The 21,691-nt window shown below is 44.2% G+C and overlaps 1 protein-coding gene across 1 annotated transcript in view; it reads left to right on the forward strand.

Annotated features, from left to right (window-relative positions):
* The window catches only part of LOC128302013 (neuroligin-3), a 56,988-nt gene that overhangs the window by 34,512 nt on the left and 785 nt on the right, over positions 1–21,691 (forward strand). Inside the window, exons 2-7 of the mRNA XM_053038727.1 lie at positions 9,401–9,618; positions 9,734–9,883; positions 10,528–11,590; positions 13,022–13,140; positions 13,256–13,516; positions 14,764–15,717. Coding sequence (XP_052894687.1) covers positions 9,401–9,618; positions 9,734–9,883; positions 10,528–11,590; positions 13,022–13,140; positions 13,256–13,516; positions 14,764–15,717 — 2,765 coding nt within the window. The remainder of the gene's footprint in view (positions 1–9,400; positions 9,619–9,733; positions 9,884–10,527; positions 11,591–13,021; positions 13,141–13,255; positions 13,517–14,763; positions 15,718–21,691) is intronic.

Here is a 21,691-nt window from a genome sequence, read left to right on the forward strand (position 1 = left end):
ATTTATCGTGTGCACCGCACGGGCGGCGCACGGAATGTCGATGCGGGTGGGCGCACTAGGAAACATGAAACTATTTCCCGCCAGCATAAAGTGTTGTTCGCTCGTTCGATGTTTGCTTAGAATTTCTAACATGGGCCATATTGTTTGCACGTGCTAACAATTCACCATGCGCGCCCGCGTTTCGTTGAATGAATTTCCGAAACTGTTGGAAACTGACTCCTGGCTCAACGTGGATCCATTCATTTCTGGAACAGGGGCTCCATGCGGGTGTACTTGGAAGTATGTTTATGCTATTTGAAGCCTAAATTACGTGAATTTTGCACACGTCTCGTAAGTGTTATTTTCAAACCCTTTATTATTCGATGAAACTCATTCTCGCACGCCATAACTGTATACATATTATTATATAATATTCTGCTTAATCTAATTTTCCAATATGATTCTGAAATTCACACAGGTCTTTCAATTCACCTTTTGAAGAATATAAATGTACATTAAAGTCCGATGTAACTTGCGGGAAAGCATAATTTGCATGAAATGTTGCATTGTATTGTATACAGTGGGAATGTCACTACAGGCTTCTTTTTCATGTATCAATGGGGTTGTCATTTATTGCACCATGTTCCTGATGCCATGCCGAGATGATCGTCAGACAGGCCGATCCGATTGGACCAATGAAGTTCTCTTGAACAGTCGCCATTCGTCTATTGTCGAACTTACAACAATTACTATAATATCTTTAACATCTCATCATATACAATAGAGTAGCACAACCGGTATATCTTCCTTAAAAAAATAGTTAGATGGCTGTAGAACTATTTAGAACTACTCACGTTACTACAATCATTTAAAAGAAATCTTCAATTATCGCATCCTGTATATCTCAACTCTAGGGAATGAGTCCATAGGGCACTATAGTTTAAGTTATTTAGCGCGATTCTTCTGAAGTCACTGACTATACGCGATTTGCTGCTATTACTACACCTTGATTTGATTTACATGCGTTTCAAGCTGCTTATTGTATTGATTTTCTAGAACCTTTCCGGTTTTCCTCGGTCCTTAAACAGCGTTTCGTATGCTATACACTGTGATATTGAGTTGTTATAATAATAATAATCCTAATAATAATCCTAATTATAACGTTATAATAATAATAATAATCCTTCAACGATATATTCTTTTCTCTTGGATTTGCTACGCTATCCTTGCTTTGTTGTCCTAAATTCATCGCTTGTTCACATGTACCGAACGACGCAGGGTTTCATCACAACACAGACGTATCTACTAATTATCTATTACACTAATCTAGACGCATGAAATTATTATCACAACAGCTGCAACCTTATATGATGTGAATCCCAATGACAATACACCTTGTTCAATCATTCTTCATCCATTTTTCTTTTCATAAACATATTCAATTTACTATATTACTGTAGCATCAAGGCAATTTTTCATAACAATAAATTAAAAGCCTTATTGAGCTAAATTTCAAACACCAAAATTTCAAATATATATTGCATATATTTCTATTTTAAACTCTTCAAGGTTCTCCTTCACGTTACAGTATCCATTCTTTTCGCCTAGACAAAATGTTTCCCGTTGAGTAGATTTCAAAGGGATAACGCTAACCAGCGGCCCGCTTATCGCATTTCTTTATCTGCTTAATACCATCGGTTTACTTCTCTATTTGTTCACATTCTGCCACGTTTACATACATTATTACCACTTTGAACAAAAAAAAAAAAGGATGTCGAAACACCAGCCCACCCAAATAGAAGCTTATGTTAGATTGAGCAAAAATCGAAAATGCACAATTCAAACGTACATAAACCGTCGTACACACCCCCGACACGAGTGGTGTCCCGAGACGCTCCATTCGTGCCGGGGGAAAAGGCCTGTTTTGCCGTGACCCGGGACCTGGATGGGTGCTTGAAGTACTTGTGCAAGCAAATCACCCTAAATCCGATGCTGGCCTTCGAAGCCGCTCATACGGCATAAACATATGGTGGAAAGGATATAAAACGCTTCCCAATATGTTTTACATACAAGATCAATCTCCCCATTGGCCTCGAGGCCATATGACAGGCAGCACGGTGAAGATGAAGAGATAGTATGCGCTGGGCTCGCCAAACGAGCACCGAACCAGACGAACGCACATAAGAAACTGAAGCAAAAAGCACCAGTAGCACGAGAAAGTTTACCCCAATTTAGGGGCTGATTTTGATATCGTACAACCAGCATCCACTTTAGCTGCTTCAGCCTTGACTTTTCGCTTTCTTCATTCTTCAGTTTTATGTTAAACATTTCTGCCGCTCTCCCGCAACGCTTTGAACTGTGCCAAACGATTATCTTACCCACGGTGGACCACTTTGGCCACTTGGCTGCCCCACATTGCCATGGCAATCTTTTAAACCTAACGAACCCCGGACTGACGGTTTTGCAAGAAAAATGATGGAGAAGAAAAAAGTAATGCACGATACAACGAAGAAAAAAAGGGAAAAAACTCTTTTGTTTTCCCGCTGCACCCGAAAGCATTTAGTCCAGAAATTTACCAACTCCAATCAAAGCGGGATATTATCTTGCCACAAAATACCATCTCAGGGCAGTAGCGAAACGGAACAGCGGCCAAAATGTATGTATAAAAACACAGTTCACATTTTTGCTGCCATTGCTAGGTAAAAGAAACCTCCGTCAAAATATCATCCAAACGTGGCCAAAGTGAAGGCAATTTTATTCCACCGAAACTTTCGCTCATGCCCGCGCAACCGGGGACCGGTGAAATGTGACGTGGGACGAGGCTCGAGAGGTGGCAACAAAACCAGTGGCAAAAAGAAAAAAAACACGCACACACACACCCACTCACATATTTACGGTCGACCCTTTTGCGCTCGTGCTGCCAAAATGATCACGATAGGAAAGAGGAAAGCTTTCCACTCTCAAGACCAAAAAACAATAAACGAAAGCACTGACAGCGTACAGCGTGGCAAAGCACATCCTTACAGCAGGACGGTCCCCGGGGAGGAATAAGGCTGAAATTTGAGAGGGGATTTTTTTTTTCTCGTTGTTGTTATCACACCCTACATCTACATCCACACCCAACGGCCGAATGCAATTATTGCTTTCTTTGCAAAATTTGGTACATTTTATATTTCTTTCGTCTTTCTTTTTTTCTTTGAACTGTTTACCTTGCGCCAGTGCTGCTCGATGTGCCACTTTCGAATCACACAAATTCCCGAATTCACACACACACACACAGCTGTGTCCCAAAATTATTTACTTCCTGCCTCGAACAGGCCGGCATTTGCGAGACTTTGCAAGTTTTGCATTTATTTACGAGCTGGGCGTAGTAAAGCTTTTCCGTTCCTTTCTTCCTCGACTTCAATTTCCGGGTTTACGCTGCCAGTTATTCGTTATTGTCTTTCTTTAATCCTTTCGGCAAGCGTCTCAACACTGCGGGCGTCACCTTGCAGTATTGACCGGTGCTATAAGGTTGCAGGAACGTGTTTCCAACGTGGTGTTGTCTGTGCGCAGGGAACTCGAAAAGGGACGCACCGAAAAACCCGGTGCCAGATCGAATCCGTAACGGGGTCGTAAACTATCGTTTTTCCCGAAATTCGAATGTCTCTTTCGACATATCCTCCATGCAGCCGTGGCCTTGTTCCGAAGGGAGCATCGAGAAAAAAAAACGACGAACGAAGAAAAACCAATCCCAGCAACACTGGTACCGGTCTCTTGGGTGTGGATCATCAATTTCGGGCTCCAACTGTGGCAGAAATTAGAGATTTGGTTTTTAGTTTATTGGCACACGCTATTCGATGCCAGTGCTGTTTGCTGGAGGCATTGCATTGGGATAAGCGATGCTAACAAGCAATGGGTTGGAATTTAATATGCGCCACATTCCTAGCATCGTTGCGCATAGCTTTTATTTAAGACTTCAAAGACTTCGCAACTCAGCAATTTATATTTGTCAACACATATCGACGCCATATTTATGCTCTGTAGAGTCTGGTGTAGCTATATTTCTTGAAGAATTGGTGTTGTCGAATACTTCTATTCTTTTGGATTGTCGGAGGAGATAATCTTCATAGAGAAACCATTTTCTTGCCAAGGAAGCATGCTCATGCTGGAGGCACCATACTCAGGGAACTGCCAGATTCGCCGAAGCTTCTACGGATTAACAACTCCTCAGGCATTAGAATCTATGCGGGATGGTCCGTTACGACATTTACGTCAGTAATAGGTCTTTTGGGTACATTTGCTCTTAGTAAGAAGCCAACAAAACCCCCACGGCGTCTCACGTGTGTTAACTCGGTCATGACACCTATGACTGACATTTAAGTCACACAGCAGTAATCTTCGCACTTCACTTCATGCAAATCAAGGTCGTAGTTGCGTGAGTAAGACTTCGGGTACTCACTAGCCAGATGCTGGAGATACGGCGCATTGGCACACAGATAGCCCACGTTTACCCCCAATGTTGCATTAGCCCCTCTCGACTGAGGAGACACAAGAATTACTAGTTTATGCCCCGGCTGGAGCCATGATATGGCCTACTTTAATGGTTCATTGGTCAACTATTATTTCGGCCCCAATTCGTACTTTGCAGGTCGCAACGGATTTTAGGGTTGAACTGTATGACCGAGTGTTGGCCTAGTGAGGCTTAATATGTCCGTATCCAGCAGGGCCACGAGAAGACTTGGGATCGGACTTCGCCGATGACTGCTCTTGTTAGGTATCAAATCGTACGAGCAATTCACCGAGAGGATGTTTAGGCGACCCCCCCTGCCGTGTTGCCTTATATTTAAAATATTGTATATTACTATTTCTGAGGGCTCTTGGCATATATCATGACACTCTTTGTTGATGGGAATATTTACCTTTGCGTATTAATTCTTTGAATATTACTACCTTCCCACGAAAAATCAGAAAACGTGCCATAACCTAGAAAACCAAAACACTGCTGCCAGATGCTGTATTCTAGCAATTTAAAAATAATTACAACATTGCGTAGGTTGGTTTGGTTTCTCCAAATATTCTACCTTTAGCACCGTTAGGCCTTAGACTCCTACGCTTGCAATTATTGCAAGAGCATCTATTTCAATTACTTGCTTCCTTTCAGTTCAATGTTAGCCGGCCGCTATTGAGTTCCTCGCGCTCTTACACGTCTGGTGAAAGCTGATAGCGCTTAATAGTATTTGAAAAGACTCCATATCCATCGCGGTGTGCAGTGGTTGGAGCCGCATCGTTTAGTCAGTAATCACATTTCTTTTCAATCTCCAAATACCAACTGTGTCCCTCCAAAAAAAAAGAAGAAAACACCCTCCTAAGCTGATAGACGCAAACGCCGTTGACACCCAAGAATGTACGAAATGGGAAAATGAAGCTGATGATAGAATAAAATAAAACATCACCGTACGGGGCCGAAATTGTACCGTAAAATGCTGGAAAAGAAAATCCCGACGTCCAAGCGTTGGGCACATTCACCACCGAAAGCCTCGGGGTGTTTTGCGAACATGGGTTTATCTATCAATTCACCGGGCACTCACGCGGAAGGTGCGTTAGGGCAACACTCCCGTGCGGAGTGTTCCCACACTTGTAGCCTGTAGCCCGTGGTCTGCCATCTTACAGACGGCGGATCGTTTGCTTTCTTCTTCCCACCATAATCATAATCATAACACGGATGATAGCAGAGAGACATCGCGGCCCAAATCACAAGCGTCCCAGCGCACGGTTCTTCCGATGCCGTGCGAAAGCTGCTGCCTCGGTGAAGATTGCCCCCGGGGCGTTGTGTTGTGTTGCGCTAATTTTCTCTTTGATGCAGGTGGCGCTAGTGTCGCCCGTATCACAAAACACTTACCCACCTTTATTTTCCCTCAGCCCGGCGTCCGTCAGCCGGCCTATGGACACGTCTAAATTACATCCCAGCCCGGGGAGGGGGATTGGTTTTTGATGATGGATATAAAAAGTGACTTTACCGGTCGACATCGACACATTTAGGTGGCACTAACAACGCCACCACCACCACCACCAACTAGCATGACACGAAACCGGCCACAACATCGTCATTTCACAAATAACATCCTACTCGTTTGACACTCGTCTCCGTGCTGTCATGTGGGCTTTAGCTTCACGGTTACGGGATTTGCTCTGGTCAGCAGATGCTGATGATCTTCACCGACCGGTCCATTCCACCGTGGCCTCGCCCACACACTAATGATGTACACTCATGTCTCTGGCAACTGCAGCAAAAATCCACCCAGCAACCCCGAGTTCGCGTCAGCCCGACTAAACCAGAAAACCGCAAACACTCGCACGCGGGTGTTCGCAAAAACGAGGCAAAGCCTGACTGCGTCCCGGCAACCGGATGGTGACGCCACCGATGACATGCGACCTTCGATGTTTGCGATGGGTATTATCATAATGGTAATAACCGTATAAAAATAATTATTTGTCGCCCAAGAGTAACCTGCCGGTCGACGGTGGACTCGCAAACCACGGCAAAACAAACGATGAGAAATAAGAGGAAATTATCGTTATTTTTGTTCTACAGAGTGGGTCAATGATTTAGAACTATTCGGATGCTTATTCGCTTGTGTATCACACTGCGGGATATGAATAAATGACGTGATGTTGTCCACAGGAATATCGCAATCCATTTAACACGATCCGCATCATGATCCTAATGTAGGTGATGCTCCTGTGCACTACGATAGTCGATTGCATTTTTGATACAAAAGCAATGGAACAAGCTTTGTGGTGTAAATTAGAAATTATTGAAGGAATAAGTTATTTGAGGCTTTTAAGATAAGTATTGTAGGTTGTAAAACATTTCTTGTCTTATGCTTTTGTCGTACGATGTGAAAACAATCTGTTCCAATCGATGGAAACTCAAAAAGATTTTATCAAGCTAATAGTTTTGTATTTTTGTTCATTAAACAATTTTCTTCTGCTATTTTTGTCATATTTTTTGCTATTTTTTAGAAAAACCTAACGCAAGAAGAGTTTCTTTTCTCTAACTCTTTCTCTTGTTTCTCTTGTTTATTTTTGCGATAACCAATCTTTGATAATCATTTTATGAAAGTTTTGTATCTTGATGTGTTAAAACATTATATATTACAATTTAAATCATTCTCCCAAGCAATGAATGCAAAATTATCAAAATATTAATTTATTAGTTTATTCTTTGCATTGCAATAGTGAAATTTCAATCCCACAATAATGACATTTGCGCTAAGCGTCGAACATGTAAGCTCCAAAAGGTACAACAAAAAGCGATTATATGTTTTTTTTGCTTTTGAAATTATTTCAAAAAGCCTATTGTTAAATAAACATTAACAAAATACATAACATACAAACAATTATTATCGCAAAGCTATCTCTGCATCAATCCTCCGGTCGGTTGTCTAGGTTGTGGTTTTTTTTCCCACCCGTCCATTTTGTTTCCTACTTCCGCCCCAAATCCAGCAGCAAACAGCGTACAGAGCATGTCAAAAAGCTTCATACACTCCATAACACTCCATCAATTTGACTGCAGTTGTATCCGCAAAACCGGCCACATATGCAGCAGATGGTTGATTGGTTAACAATGGTGACGCGTGATCGTTTGTGACTGCGCGTAAATATTCTTTCATAATCACAACTGGCAACACCACGGTGCCAAACGGTGCCACAAAAACCCACAGCGGGAACACATAATCGCGAGTGGTTTGATGCTAAATATAAATCGCAATATAAGTATATTCCTTCCAACCTGTGGTACGGTGTTTGTGGGCGAGAATAAAACTATAACTATAAATCGTGTTCAATTCCTCTTATTTTATTACACTTTTTCCACTTGTCACGGTTTGTCGACAACGCGGCCGAAGCGAGCGCTGTATTTTTTTTTTTCGTTAATGGAATTGAAAAATAAATTCGTTATACCAAATTACTCACCATAATGTACCATGCTAATAACATGACAGTACACTATAGCAAACAAAAATACGCACACACACACACACACAATGCACCCCTACAAGTGCAATTGATTTGTATCTATTCAAAGGCTGGCCTAGTTGAATTTATTTTGATTGTCCTCTTTATGCCGCAGCCAGCATTGAAACGGATGGAGAAATAAATTCCACATCCAAGCACCCACTCACTTTTTTGTTTATTTTTGTTGTTGCAGTTGGCTTTCAATCAATTCCTGGTGAAAATAATTCATGCTATTATAATTAAATAAAAATAGCGGGTTCCATTATGTTGCACCAACGCGTGCATCACAACAAAGCAGCAACATCTCATTAGATGTACGTGCTCGAAGAACGCCATCATTCGATTATAGAATGCAGAACATCAAAGAACTCGAATAAATGAATGGCACATATTTAGGCTTTTTTGTTTTGTTATACAATTTGCGGAATGTATTATGGATCAGCAATTAAAAATAATGATGTGTAGTTAATTGCTTCGGATTAAAGATCGAATGCAACGCTAACAAGCTCGGTTGGAAATAAAAATGTTGTGTGGTCATTAAATTTTATCGGCAACCACATTTCTACATAATTTCCAGCATTTTTTTCCAATAATTATGTACTTACATAAATTTAATTATTTTACCACACTCGATCCGCATTGGATCAACATTTTATACCACATTAACACACTGTATTAGTTAAAAATGATGTCTCAATTAACACGTTCACCCAGCCATCTTATTCCTACCCAAAAAATACCAGCATGTTCCATACGGATTGTGTGATCAACTTAAATCGATTGACTATTTTCACCCCAAAATGACCGCATCAACCTTCCGCAGATGGTGATTCCATCCCAAAGCATACACACACAACGCCTGCAGTAGCTTTTTAATGATGTGCCATCCCTAGCACCCCAGCGACAAAATGCGAACCCCGCTTAACAACACGGACCAAAAGCCTACCCTGCCCAACGAAGGCAACATTCTGACAGCTTCGGAAAAAACCCCGCTGCCCCATGCTCGTTACGAACTCGTTCAGAAACAAATTCCAAACCAATCAAAACTACTATTTCGGGGTTTCGGTGGATGTGATTTCTGTTTATGGTGCGATATTCCGCACACCCAAACGGTCCCAGTGGCCCCGTGCTAGGGGGTGGGGTGGAAAGCATTTTCCGATTATAATAAACCGAAGGAACCGATCAGGACATGGTGCCACATACGGGGTCTATCTGCTGCCAGCATGTCAGCTATGTGCGACAAACCGAATTCCCGTCCGAGTTGCACCGAGTTTTCTTGTTTCAAATAGATGTCCTCGTTCAATTCGTACCAAAACTGATCCGTTTCAATCCCAAACAGTCCCATTCTCTGCGCATGTTTCATCTCCCTCGCACGAAAACTTTCTTCTAACGCTGTACGCTCTTTCACTCTATCTCGTTCCAGATTTAGTCCAACTCGTACGCCGTCACCCTGGGACGGCATACGGATAGCGGATAAGTTTAGTCCGGTGTGTCCCCAGCGACTGCCGAATGTAAATAACGAAACAGCAGCTTTAGATAAGATGCCAAAAGGACGACTGGAGTACTTGAAACGTTTGCTACCTTTTTTACAGAACCAATCGGAGGACTGTTTGTATTTGAATGTATTCGCTCCAGTTCATGGTGAGTTCCATGGAGGTCGGGGTCGGCTTACTGCTGCACCATGCGTTCTATCACCATTAACACACACACTCACTCACATCGCATATCCTTCTTCTTTCCATTCACTCACCGACAGCCACTCAAAGTGACAAGAAACTGCCTGTTATAGTATTTTTACACGGAGAATCGTTCGAGTGGAACAGCGGCAACCCGTACGATGGAACCGTGCTAGCCAGTTACAGTGATTTAGTCGTAGTTACGTTAAACTATCGGTTAGGTATATTGGGTAAGTTTTGCTTCATGTGAATAGTTATAATGCGCATGCCGCATGCCGAATGCCAATGGTCCACTTTCCACGGACTAACTTCACCGCTCCACCCAACCATTAAAAACCACTCCGAGCAAATGTATCCATTCATCAATCATGCAGAATGATGAATAACCCCGCAAAGTTGATGCCGCCTTTCACCAACATCAAGGCTAACCGGTGGCCGTCAATAACAACAACAACATAACGCTTATTTGCCCAATGCCAAAGAGATGATGGGAAGGAATATTCTCATCTGATAATACAACTCACTTTTGAAAAACCGAACTCTCATCGAACGGTTTGGACGATATGCACGTTGCGAGCACGTCATTGATAGACATCAAAAGAAATGGCCACTGATTTGTATTTCATTTGCAGTTTTCGACCCATCATCGTAACCTCTCATTAAGTTAATCGATTATTCATTTCTTATTCATACGACTTTACCGATTTCTGCCCTCTCATAGCTGTGAGGCATGAATTTGGCTAATGGATGCTCGGTACTATCGGTCCGAAAGCTTAAAACTATTTCCCCTTCAAAGCGAAATTGTTCGGCTTCTCACATCCCCCGTGTGACTCATGCTAACCACCATCCACCATCTGACTCGTATACTCGACAGGTTTTCTAAATGCCAACCCCAGTCCACAGCTGCGGGCACGCGTCGCCAACTACGGCCTGATGGACCAGATGGCCGCACTGCACTGGGTGCAGCAGAACATTGCCAAGTTCGGGGGCGATCCAGCGACGGTGACGCTCGCCGGCCATGGTAGCGGTGCGGCCTGCATCAACTTTCTCATGACCTCCCCGACGATGGTGCCGGGGCTGTTCCATCGGGCGATCCTGCTGTCCGGTTCGGCCTACTCGTCCTGGGCCCTGGTCGAGGACCCGGTCGTGTATGCGCTAAAGCTCGCCAAGGAGGTGAACTGCTCCATCCCGGAAGATCTGATCAAGAACCACGAGCAGATCGTCGACTGTCTGCGGGATGTGCCACTGGAGGAGCTGTTCGGGGCTGACATTCAACCGCCGAGCTTTCTGAGTGCGTTCGGCCCATCCGTGGACGGGGTCGTGATACGGCCTGGGCGCTCCAATCAGGACATCGACGAGCTGCCGGTGCGCGGCACGTCCAAACGCTCGCAGGGTGCGGCCGGTCGGTACGATCTACTGTTCGGGGTCGTCACCGGGGAGGCACTGTGGCGCTTCAGTGCGGTCGACATACAGAGCGGTTTTGAGGGCGAGCGGCGCGATAAGATCTTGCGGACGTACGTGCGGAACGCCTACACCTACCATCTGAGCGAGATCTTCTATACCGTGGTGAACGAGTACACGGACTGGGAGCGTACGGTGCAGCATCCGATCAATATGCGTGATGCGGCCGTGTCCGCACTGTCCGATGCCCAGTTCGTAGCGCCGCTCGTACACACCGGTGACATGCTGGCCCCGCCACCCCCACTGCCCGGCCAGGAACCGTCCGGACCGAAATGTTTCTTCTACGTGTTCGACTACCAGACCAAGGACGGTGACTACCCGCAGCGTATGGGTACGGTGCACGGAGAGGACCTGCCGTACGTGTTCGGTGCACCGCTCGTAGATGGGTTTAATCACTTTCCGAGAAATTACACCAAGTCCGAGGTGGCACTGTCCGAAGCGATTATGGTGTATTGGGCGAATTTCGCACGAACCGGGTAAGTGTAAATCCGGACCTGCACCGAAGTTGTATGGGGCCTACAACAAAACTACCCTCCTGTAGCATGCTTCCCTTTAGGGCTCATTCAATTATTACGTAACGCAACAAATGTCAATCTTCGACCCCCTCTCTCCCTATTGTAACAAAACGTCACTCTTCACTCTAAACAACCACGCTTTTGCATACGATACATCTTTAACAATATTTGTTTTCAGGCTGGCCTTATCTTTCATCAATATAATTGGGAATAATTTGGATAAAACACAGATGAAAAGGTTAAAAACGAAACTTAAAAACTTGGCCATGCAATCACTGATCATGATGCCGAACATTCTACTTGTCAAAATCTGATCATTGCTTCGAAAATGAGTATCCGAGCACTGATCTGATGCATGATGAAAACTGAAGTTCTTTGAGATAGTGGAAATCTTAGATGCATCAAAAGGCAATGTTTTATTATTTTGATCATTTATTTTAATAAATTTAATTTATTAGCTAATTAATTTATATTTTATTTATTTATATTTCAATACATTAATTTTAATATATTTCAGTGAACTTTAAAATTGTTGCTGTATTTGCTTTAACGCAAGAGAATTCGAAGACGTTTTAGAGCGCTTCAAACTTGTTCATTTCATTTTCATTAGTAAATAGGTTTCACCACCTGAATTCAAAGCCACCATTTGAAAGGACATCAGAAGGTATCAATGGGTGGTATCATACGATTCCAGGAATTTGTATTAAAAAAACCCCTGAAGCACATTTTTTTCTTAAGACTCCGAAGCGGGAATCTAAGTCTCATCTTATTGTATGTTATGTAACAAAAAGTTACATAACTCAACCACCTTCCTTTCTATATAACAAATCGTAACGCTACTACTAACCCCCTCCCTCTCGTCAGCATTACGTAATAATTGAATGAGCCCTTAGTACCTTAAATAATTTTGTCATAATTCTCCCTTCAACATCACACAATTCCATGATCCTATTACACCTGGCTAGACAATGTGTTACACGTCCAACAGCATCCTTTAGAAAAGCGACGCGAATGTAATCGATTCCACAATTCCACCGATGTAATGAGAAAAATCAATTGAATTTGTTCAAATAATTTACCCAACCGAATGTCGCCTTTGATAATATGGAGCCTGTGGAAAGGTAATACCCTACTACCTCATTTGGCAATCGTCATCAGTGTCACCCGCCGCTAGCATGGTCGTGGGAATTCCAATTCCAATTTCCAGAGCAAAATTCCTGCAAACCTTGCATCGTTCCCATTCTCTCCCTCCATCGATGGGATAGCCAACCCACCAAACGCAATAACAGGTTCATTTCCCGGAAGGTTCTTCGTTTGCCCCGAACCCCGTTCAAAATTAGTTCAATTAACATCATTAAATCTTTTTTCCTTTCATTTCCCAACGTAATCCAGCAACCCTAACGAGCACCATCGGCAGGACTCGATTCTGGCAGCGTCCCGCGAACGGAACCGGTTCCGCAGCATCAACTGGGAGGAGTACGATCCGGTGCATCAGAAATATCTGGAAATTGGTAATGCCATCCAGCACCCTCTCACCTTCCACCCGCGAACTCCCAACCCGTAACATTCCCGTTCCGGGTTTTAACGGCACGCCGTACTCACACCACCCATTTACTCCCTCGGCAGGTATGAAACCACGGATGAAGAACCACTTCCGAGCGCATCAGCTTTCGATCTGGTTGCGGCTAATACCGGAGCTGCACAAGGCCGGCATGGAGGACGTGATAGCGAGGCACAATCTCTTCAAAAACCACGACGACATGGACCTGTACGAGGGACTCGTCAAGCCGGATTCGTTCGCCGGTCGGCTCAACTACCTGGAGGACAATCTCAAGCGGCGAGGTATGCTAACGGGCGGCGAACTAGGGCACGCACTGCACGCCAACGGTACGTTTTGCTAAATTTCGCACGCTTTCTACAACAACATTGTAGTGTTTTATATGACCGAGGGGTTTCCTGGGGTTTTATTGGGAGGGAGATGGCGGTGAACGGTGTCAGGGGAGTCAATATGTGGTGCTATGTCAGGAACGTTTCGCTGACCGCATAACACTATGCGAGCGAGTGGATGAAATTGTGCGTTGGAACTGTGTACGGGCGAAACGCTTACCATGAAACGGTCGGTTGTAATTTATTTGGAAATGTTGAACATTCCCCATGTCAAACCCGTTTTCCTCGGAATTCTATGTGCGTCTTGGTGAACTCACTGTGTTGCGCTATGTCTCTGTGGTAGTTCTCTGTTAGTCCAGAAGAGTTCCAATGATTGTAAATTGTTCGGTCTCACAATACAAACTTTAAGTAGAATTTTCAATTTGTAGCAAAATATATAGCAAATACATGAAGGAGTGATGTGAGTGAGGAGTGAAGCCATGTTATAAGGACATTGTTGTTTCCAGCATCATGGGACATAATAAATAAATAGGGTAAAGAGCACATTAAGGATATTTACCGGGTGATCAAGAACGATGACTGATGTTTTCTGCAGCAGTATGCTCCATCCATAAGATATCTTGGAACACTTAAGAAATATGTGTCCTAGGATCTCTTCAGGAGAGAGCATACTGATGTGGCCGTGGATGTTCCATTCAGCACGAATCTTCGTTCAATCTTCAATAGTCGGCAGTTGTTTAAATTTGTTCAGATTTCCACAGCAATCTTTGCACTCGGAAGTTGAAGGGCGAAGTTCCAGATGTCATTTTAACGTGCTGGATCACTTTTCTTGAGCATGAATTAAATATCAAACTGGAGCTTATGTTTTGGAGGATACCAACTCAAGATATTTGTCGCCTCCTTCTTCTCAGACACCTTTTTTGTTTTGCAAAAACGGACAACTAACAGCTGTTATTGCTATTTTATTCTATATTGCACATGGTTTGATGAGTTACATAAGCTTCAACTGGTCTCTTGGTCTCTTTGGTTTGGATAGAGACTGTCTTGGGTTGAGTAATACAACGAAAATGATAGTATTCTTCAGTCTACAATTACCTTACCTTACATAACCAATTATATCAGTTATCTTCTTTTGCTACTTGGAGTTTGCTTTGAAGTAGGGCTCTGCATACTATAAACATACTCCATAATCAATTGAAGTAAATTAATCAACATCCTTTTCTCGCTTCGATCATCCTTCGTTACAGTCGTCATGACAACGGCGGAACCAGTCCTACTAACGACCTGCATGCCTGTCGGTAACTACAGCGCGCTGGTACCAACGGCTACCATACTGAACGCTAGCACGGACACGCTGGCCGGGTTGGAAGCGGCCGGCTATGCGGCCTACTCAACAGCGCTCAGCGTCACCATCGCCATCGGTTGCAGCTTGCTCATCCTGAACGTGCTCATCTTTGCCGGCGTGTACTACCAGCGCGACAAGACGCGGCTCGAGGTGAAAAGCCTTCAGAAGCAGTACCAGCAGCGGGGCGGCGGACTCCACCAGCAGGGTCCGTTCGATCCGATCAAGCACGCGCACTACCATCTCGGCCACTCGCAGTCGGCGAACGTGATCGTGGACGTGGAGAACCACGATACCGGGGCGCTGATCCTGGCCGGCGACGTCAAGTCGCCTCATATCTGTACGAACGCGATGCAGATCAGCGTGATGAAGAGTGGTTCGCCCGGTGGTGTTGGCCACGGTATGGACGGCCGCGGCAATGGTGGTAATGTCGTCAGTGGTGTTGGTGGTGGTGGTGTTGGTAGTGGTGGTGGTGGTGGTGGCGGTGGTGTTGGTGGGGACACGACCAGCTGTAACGTACCGGCACCGAACGTGACGAAGATGCCGCTGCAAGCGAACAACACCTCCTACGGCACGACGAAGCTGCCGCCACGCAGCGAACACATCGCGATACCGATAAAAAACTCCACCTTCATCGGTACGGGCGCTAGTACCGGCGGTGGCACGTTTGTCAGCGGCATGATGACACTGCCGAAGCCCAGCACACAGCAACAGCAGCACCATCAGCAGCAGCAGCAGCAACATCAGCAGCAGCAGCAAGTACACATCCCGATGAGCTACAACCGGAACGAGTGTATGACGCTGCCGCGGAACATTGGCGGAACCGGGCACAGTGCAAACTCCGCCGGGCCCAATGCAGGTAAACCGAGACTAGATTTCATGACCACACCGATATGAAAACGGACCACCACTACTACCACCACAACTAAACACCATTGACGTATCTCACCTATTGCACACAAAAACCATAATGACCACGAAGGGCACCGCTTATCACCATCGAAAGAAGATGCTTCCGGCGTGTCCTGGCCAAGCCTGTTCCTTGTTGTTTTCTTTTGTCACTCGCTTTATATCCCCTATTCGCTCGGACACTTTGGTTATGGATTAGTACACCGAATGGTCCGTGGCACTTCAACCCAATATTCTGCACTATTCAGATCTCCTTCGCCATAATCCCCAACAGCCCTACCGAGCACTAGCTTCAGTGCGCCCTTTCCTTGTTACCAATTAGGGACAGGTACAGGTTGTCAGACCGGTAGGGTCGCAGGAACGGGCGAGCACACATTAGGACGATTATGATTCTTATTCGATTCGCAGCAAGAAAGAACACGATTCTAGCAGAAGCTCCCGGGCCGTACCGTTCGTTGTGTCGGTGGGCTTTGTATTTGCTGCATAGTGTCCTGTCTTTCCCATCGTTCGTAAGGACGCCCCATTGTTCCATTCGTTATGCTTTCTCATTATCCGTTATCTGATTGATTGTTAGTGAGGATGTCCGAACGCTAGCGCTAAGGGAGCGTGCAAGGTTCGCGCCTCGTGCCCCCATACTCCACACTCCGGCAGGTTATTCGCGTACTTCTCCATTAGCGCGAGCGAAGGTAAACACGTGTATTCGATTGTTAGCTAGTGGTTCGTTAGGTTGTATGGCCAGAATTCGTTCGCTGTTACGTTTTATTTTTTGTTCGTTTTTGTGATGCGGGTTTTGTGTGTAACACATTCGGGCATCAGTGTTTGTAAAGATGTAGCTAAATGAGACAGTTTAAAGGGCAGCGCAGTGGAAACAAGTGTCCGATCAGGTCCGTAAAACCAAACGTCCCATTGGGAACAGAGGGGGGGCGAGAGAAACAAAATTGGACAAACGTTTGTTACAAAAGCTAGGGAAACCGTGTATCTATACCGGGAGGAGGACGGAAAACTATATCAGTAAATAAACACGAAGAACAACAACCGTTTCAAATCTTACACTTTGTGCGGAATTTTTCTCTCATTTCCGAAATGAAGGTTAGGAACAATATGTCCGTGCATCATCCTCAAGGGAAGACATTTGTAGGAATCCACTTTTTATTTATCATTTTTCTTCTAATTTTTTCGACACAAACCCCTTAAGAGGTCTAGCCCTGTCATTTATGACTTTCTTTTACTATATTAACACGTAGCTGGATAGTCCGTCCTGCGTATGAAGGAATGATCCGGATGAGATTTTATACCGATCCCTGTCGTGTGAAGACCGGCATCGCTACCAAATACACCACCGGGTCCCCTCCTCCTTTCTTCATTACTGTTGATGCAGGATACTGCTTTCGGACTTTCTGGTGTTTCTTATGCTAAAATTAATAGCAAAACTGCTCCTTTTCGTGTTTCCTTTTGTGTTGTTTTTTCGTCTCTATATTTCACGTGGCGCTTGATGTGGATCCCTTTGCGTTTGTGACGTATCTCTTTCTTCTTCTTCTTCTTCTTCTTCTTCTTCTTCTTCTTCTTCTTCTTAAACTGTCACAACAACAATACCCAAGTAACCCATACTTAGGTACTGGTCTAAGGCGTAAACAATTACTTTTATTTTATTTTATTTTATTTTAATTAACTATTGCATACAAAATCAACCACATTAAGCTTCAACATTTAATTGAGCGTATTAAAAATTAAACAATGCACAAACAAATTACATCTAATTGATTCCAACTAGCAACATGGTGCCACTGCGGAACTGTAAAATATTTATTCAACACTCCACAACCAATAAACATTTTTGTTTATAATTTTTTTATGTATAGAAATGAAGCGTATGAATGCTTTCTACTCTATTATGTGCATGATTTATTGTATGCGAAGGCAAACAATATCACTCACATTATTGAACCGTTGATATTCAACGCGATCAGCTACTTTAATCTTGATTGATTGCGGAACCACAGCAGGAAGGTCCCATTATCGTACGCCCGTGTTCATATTTTTCAACCCTCCCCAACCCCCCCCCCCCCCCCAAAACGGTTTCTATTGTGCGTGGCTTCAAGTATGTCCATCATGCATTCTGCCAGCCGGTTCAATAAGTTGCCGTTGTTCGGGTCGGTCATAATCCGGTCGTTAAAGAAAATGTAAAAAAAGAAACAATACTACAGTGCAACCTAGTTTAACAGAACAATGGTGACCAGTTTTGCAAAAGCATTACGTTACAACGTACCACATGGCTCCCAGACCAATGTTCCGTGTGGGTACTATTTATTAACAATTCTTTAACCTCAAAGTTGTCGTCTCACCGCTTCACAGCGGGCCGTTGATCGTTGCACGGTAATATCTTCTACAAACGGAGCCCACCACCCATTACACCTGCTGCGTGCATTACAAAAAGCATTAAATGGAAGTCCTTCTCCCTTCCCTTCGCCGGGCCCGGTACGTCCCGGACGCTTTGCAGAACTGCTGCTGAATGGTTTTTCAGTGTGCGGCAGCCGTGTTAAACAATCTACCCCCGGACGTTGAAATCAAATTAAACACCGCTTAACACGCAGCCCGCGTAGTTACAATTGTCGCTTTGCGAGGAGTGTCATGATATGTGTGCCCCTCTCCTTTTTTCACCATCTACCCGCTCCCGCTCACCTGCCCACTCCTGTAATGTGAAACGACATCGGGACGTGGGAACTTCTGCGTGCCTTACACGCCAGTCAAAACCCTTCCCCGGCCGTATGATGGAACGTCACCCGTTAAGACGATTATTCTGTATCAATTATTCGCAATAATATACACTTTCCGGGCCCGAGGCGGGTACAGTTGTCAACCCACGTCATACCAGTTACGGTATTTTCCATTCTTGCGCAGGATCGCGAAAGAAAACAATTCCGCAACAGCACCGGTTACACCAAGGGGTCGAGTGCGCCGTTGCCTTGTGCCATTAAAATCACTATTTCACTACAATCGTGGCGTGTGGCATGCACACAATGCTACCGAGAGCGTATTATTGACTAACAGCACATACGCGCCCGCATATTCCCGGGGTTCGAAGGAACGAGGGTGGGCACATTCCTAAGCCAGGCGAGAAAAGCCTGGCGAAGTGGCGGGTTGAAGGGTAGCGGCCGGAAATCCTTAAACGATGCCGCTTCCGCTTCCGGCAGCTTTTCCGGCGACCGCGAAAGATAAAGTGATTAGCGAATGGCTTCGTCGACGCCGGAAGCGTACGAAACTCGTGCAAAAGGCAAATTAAATACATCCTCCCTCTCCACCCCTCTCTCAGCCTAACTCCCTTCGTAATTTACCCCTTTTTTCTATATCACTTCAAACTCTAGCGTTCCCCCTAATGTCCCCATCTTCCTACCCAGTTTGCCACCTTCGCCTGTACTGCCACAACATGACAGCAATTTTTAGAAGTGGTTGCGTCTCCCATCCTGCTCACTATCGCCAGCACAATCCAGCTGGGAACTCGGGGAAAAACCCAACAACAGCAGAAAAAAACACTTACCCGACATCTGTGGCCTTCTCGTGCTTGTCGTTGGGTTTGGTGTTTGGGGGGTAACATTTGGCTGTGCACCCAGCACCCCTTGTGTTACTACAGGCACTTGGCGGCTAGCCTTGTACAATTTTAAGCACACATAATTTCCTTTTCCGGCCAAAAGCGATGCTGGCAGGAAAAAGTAAAAATAAGCGTTGCTACAACAACACAGTACCATCTAAAACATGGTGTATGCGAGTGGAGCGCCACGCTTGGCAATGACACATCTTCGTTCTCTCCCTCTGGTTCTCTCTCTCGCTCTCTCTATTGGTATGTCACCCCTTAGTGTATGTGGAGCCGGATTAAGCGCGGCACACAAGGCAAGCGAAAGTCTCTCGAGGGCTTTTCTTTCCCTGGGTGTGGCCGAATGTGTACGATCGCGACGAATGTCGCCCGATGCATGTTTTTGTTTCTGCTCTCTTGTGGTGAATTATAACTTCTCGCCGCATCGCCAGCCAGCCATTCGCCTATGCTAAACGGTTGGGGGGAGTTTTTTTTTTTTGTTTTGTTTTGTTTTGGCTGTTTTAAATACTTCAAGTACGATTAAATCGAGACTCTCGAGGTAATTCGTAAGCATCCGTTGGAAGCGTTCGGATGGGTGGTCGGTCGGTACCGGGGGCTGATGGGTTAACTTGTTAACTTTAAACGGGCGAAAACCCCCCATCGAATGGGAAAGGTGCGGCTGTGAAATGATTGTGCTTATCTTCAAGTACTACTGCCAGCTCGTTTGTTGGTTTATATGTAACAAGAACGCCCACACACACAATCAAACGTACCTTACAACCTGATACATATGTACTTGGTGTGATATTTGTTGCAAACCTGGGCTGCTGAAGTGTACTGCTACTTTTGCTACTGTTGTATTACTGCTGAAATTTCATTCGTTACACGATCATTTCCATCATTGCGTAGCAGACAATCCCATGTTTCGCGCAAGAGTGAAAGCTTTTTTATGATTACGAACGCTATGGTATTATGCTTTCGATAAATGATATCCACCCTGAGGCAAATGAATGTATTTCGATGAAATTGGATCATTTTAAGGCTTACGGGGTTCGATATGCTCTTTGCTAAGTATGCTCTTTTTTGTGTGCCACTAAACTGTGTGTTAAAACTGCTTCAAATGCAGCATTGAACACGTTGTAACAAAAACTTGAGAAATGTAATCGAATCATGAAACTACATGTTATTTGTTTTTACACTGCTGATGTAACAGAAATTTTATATTAAATTCATATACATTTGAATTATTATTAGAGCCGTGAACACTGCAGTTTAAACGGAACGAACTGTCAACTGGTGAGCTGTTCAGTGGCGACGCTTGTGAGACGCTTGCTTTTCTTAGTTGCAGGTTTCCGGAGTGATACGTTGTGCATTTTTGATAATAATATATAATAAACGATTGTATTACAAAATACAACAATTATCATAAAATATATTTTTTAACGTGATAAGTACACCAAAACTAGATGAAATACGGGTTTTAAAAAAATAAAAGCATAAGCACACTTGTAAAGAACATTTGCTTTTTTTAAGTGGAGGCGCCTAGTACTTTATAAAGAACATTTGCTTCCATCAAGTGGAGGCGCCTAGTACTTCATACTAGGCGCCTCCACTTAATGGAATCAAATATTCTTTACAAGTAAATGAAGCTGTTCGTGTAATTTTATTAAACATTGAATACTCAGTAATTCAATCGGAGCATTTTTCCCGTGTCAAAAACAAATTATAAACACATTAATTTGGACCATTAAATGAAAACCAACTATTCGTCTTCCGGCGGGAAAACGTTATAATCTCATAAAGCAAATAAAAATCCCCGTCGAAAGGAGCGCGTGCACGTGCGCTCACATTCCCCGGGTCACTGGATATGAAAACATGCTGATATATTAATTAATTACTTTATCGAAAAACTGTGTAAACACGGACTAGCATCGACATAAGCACCGGTGATCTTCATCAGTCATTGCACTGGATGTATCAATTAATTGCATCGTTTAATTTGATATTATTTTCTGGCTCAACAATCGCACTACGGATATAACTTCTGTGTGTGCGTAATCTGTGTACACGTGAAACACAAACCTGCCAATGCCGCGAACCCACAGTACTTCATTATTTTGATTGATTTATTGATAAGCATCCGTCCTGCTCAATTAGCACCCGGCCAATCGCTGCTGTCGCTCTGTAGCGTACAGTTCGCAGTCCAATTATCATGTTGCACTATTTGCAAAACCGGTACCGATTCAGTCTAACACCCAAAAACCCTACGGCATTTCGTTCGTTTCACCAAACTATCGTAGTAATCGAATTTGATAATTACCAATTAAAGATTATTAAGTTTCCCTTTTTGCACGCA

The sequence above is a fragment of the Anopheles moucheti genome, chromosome 2, assembly GCF_943734755.1.
Source record: "Anopheles moucheti chromosome 2, idAnoMoucSN_F20_07, whole genome shotgun sequence".
In the NCBI taxonomy this organism is placed as follows: domain Eukaryota; kingdom Metazoa; phylum Arthropoda; class Insecta; order Diptera; family Culicidae; genus Anopheles; species Anopheles moucheti.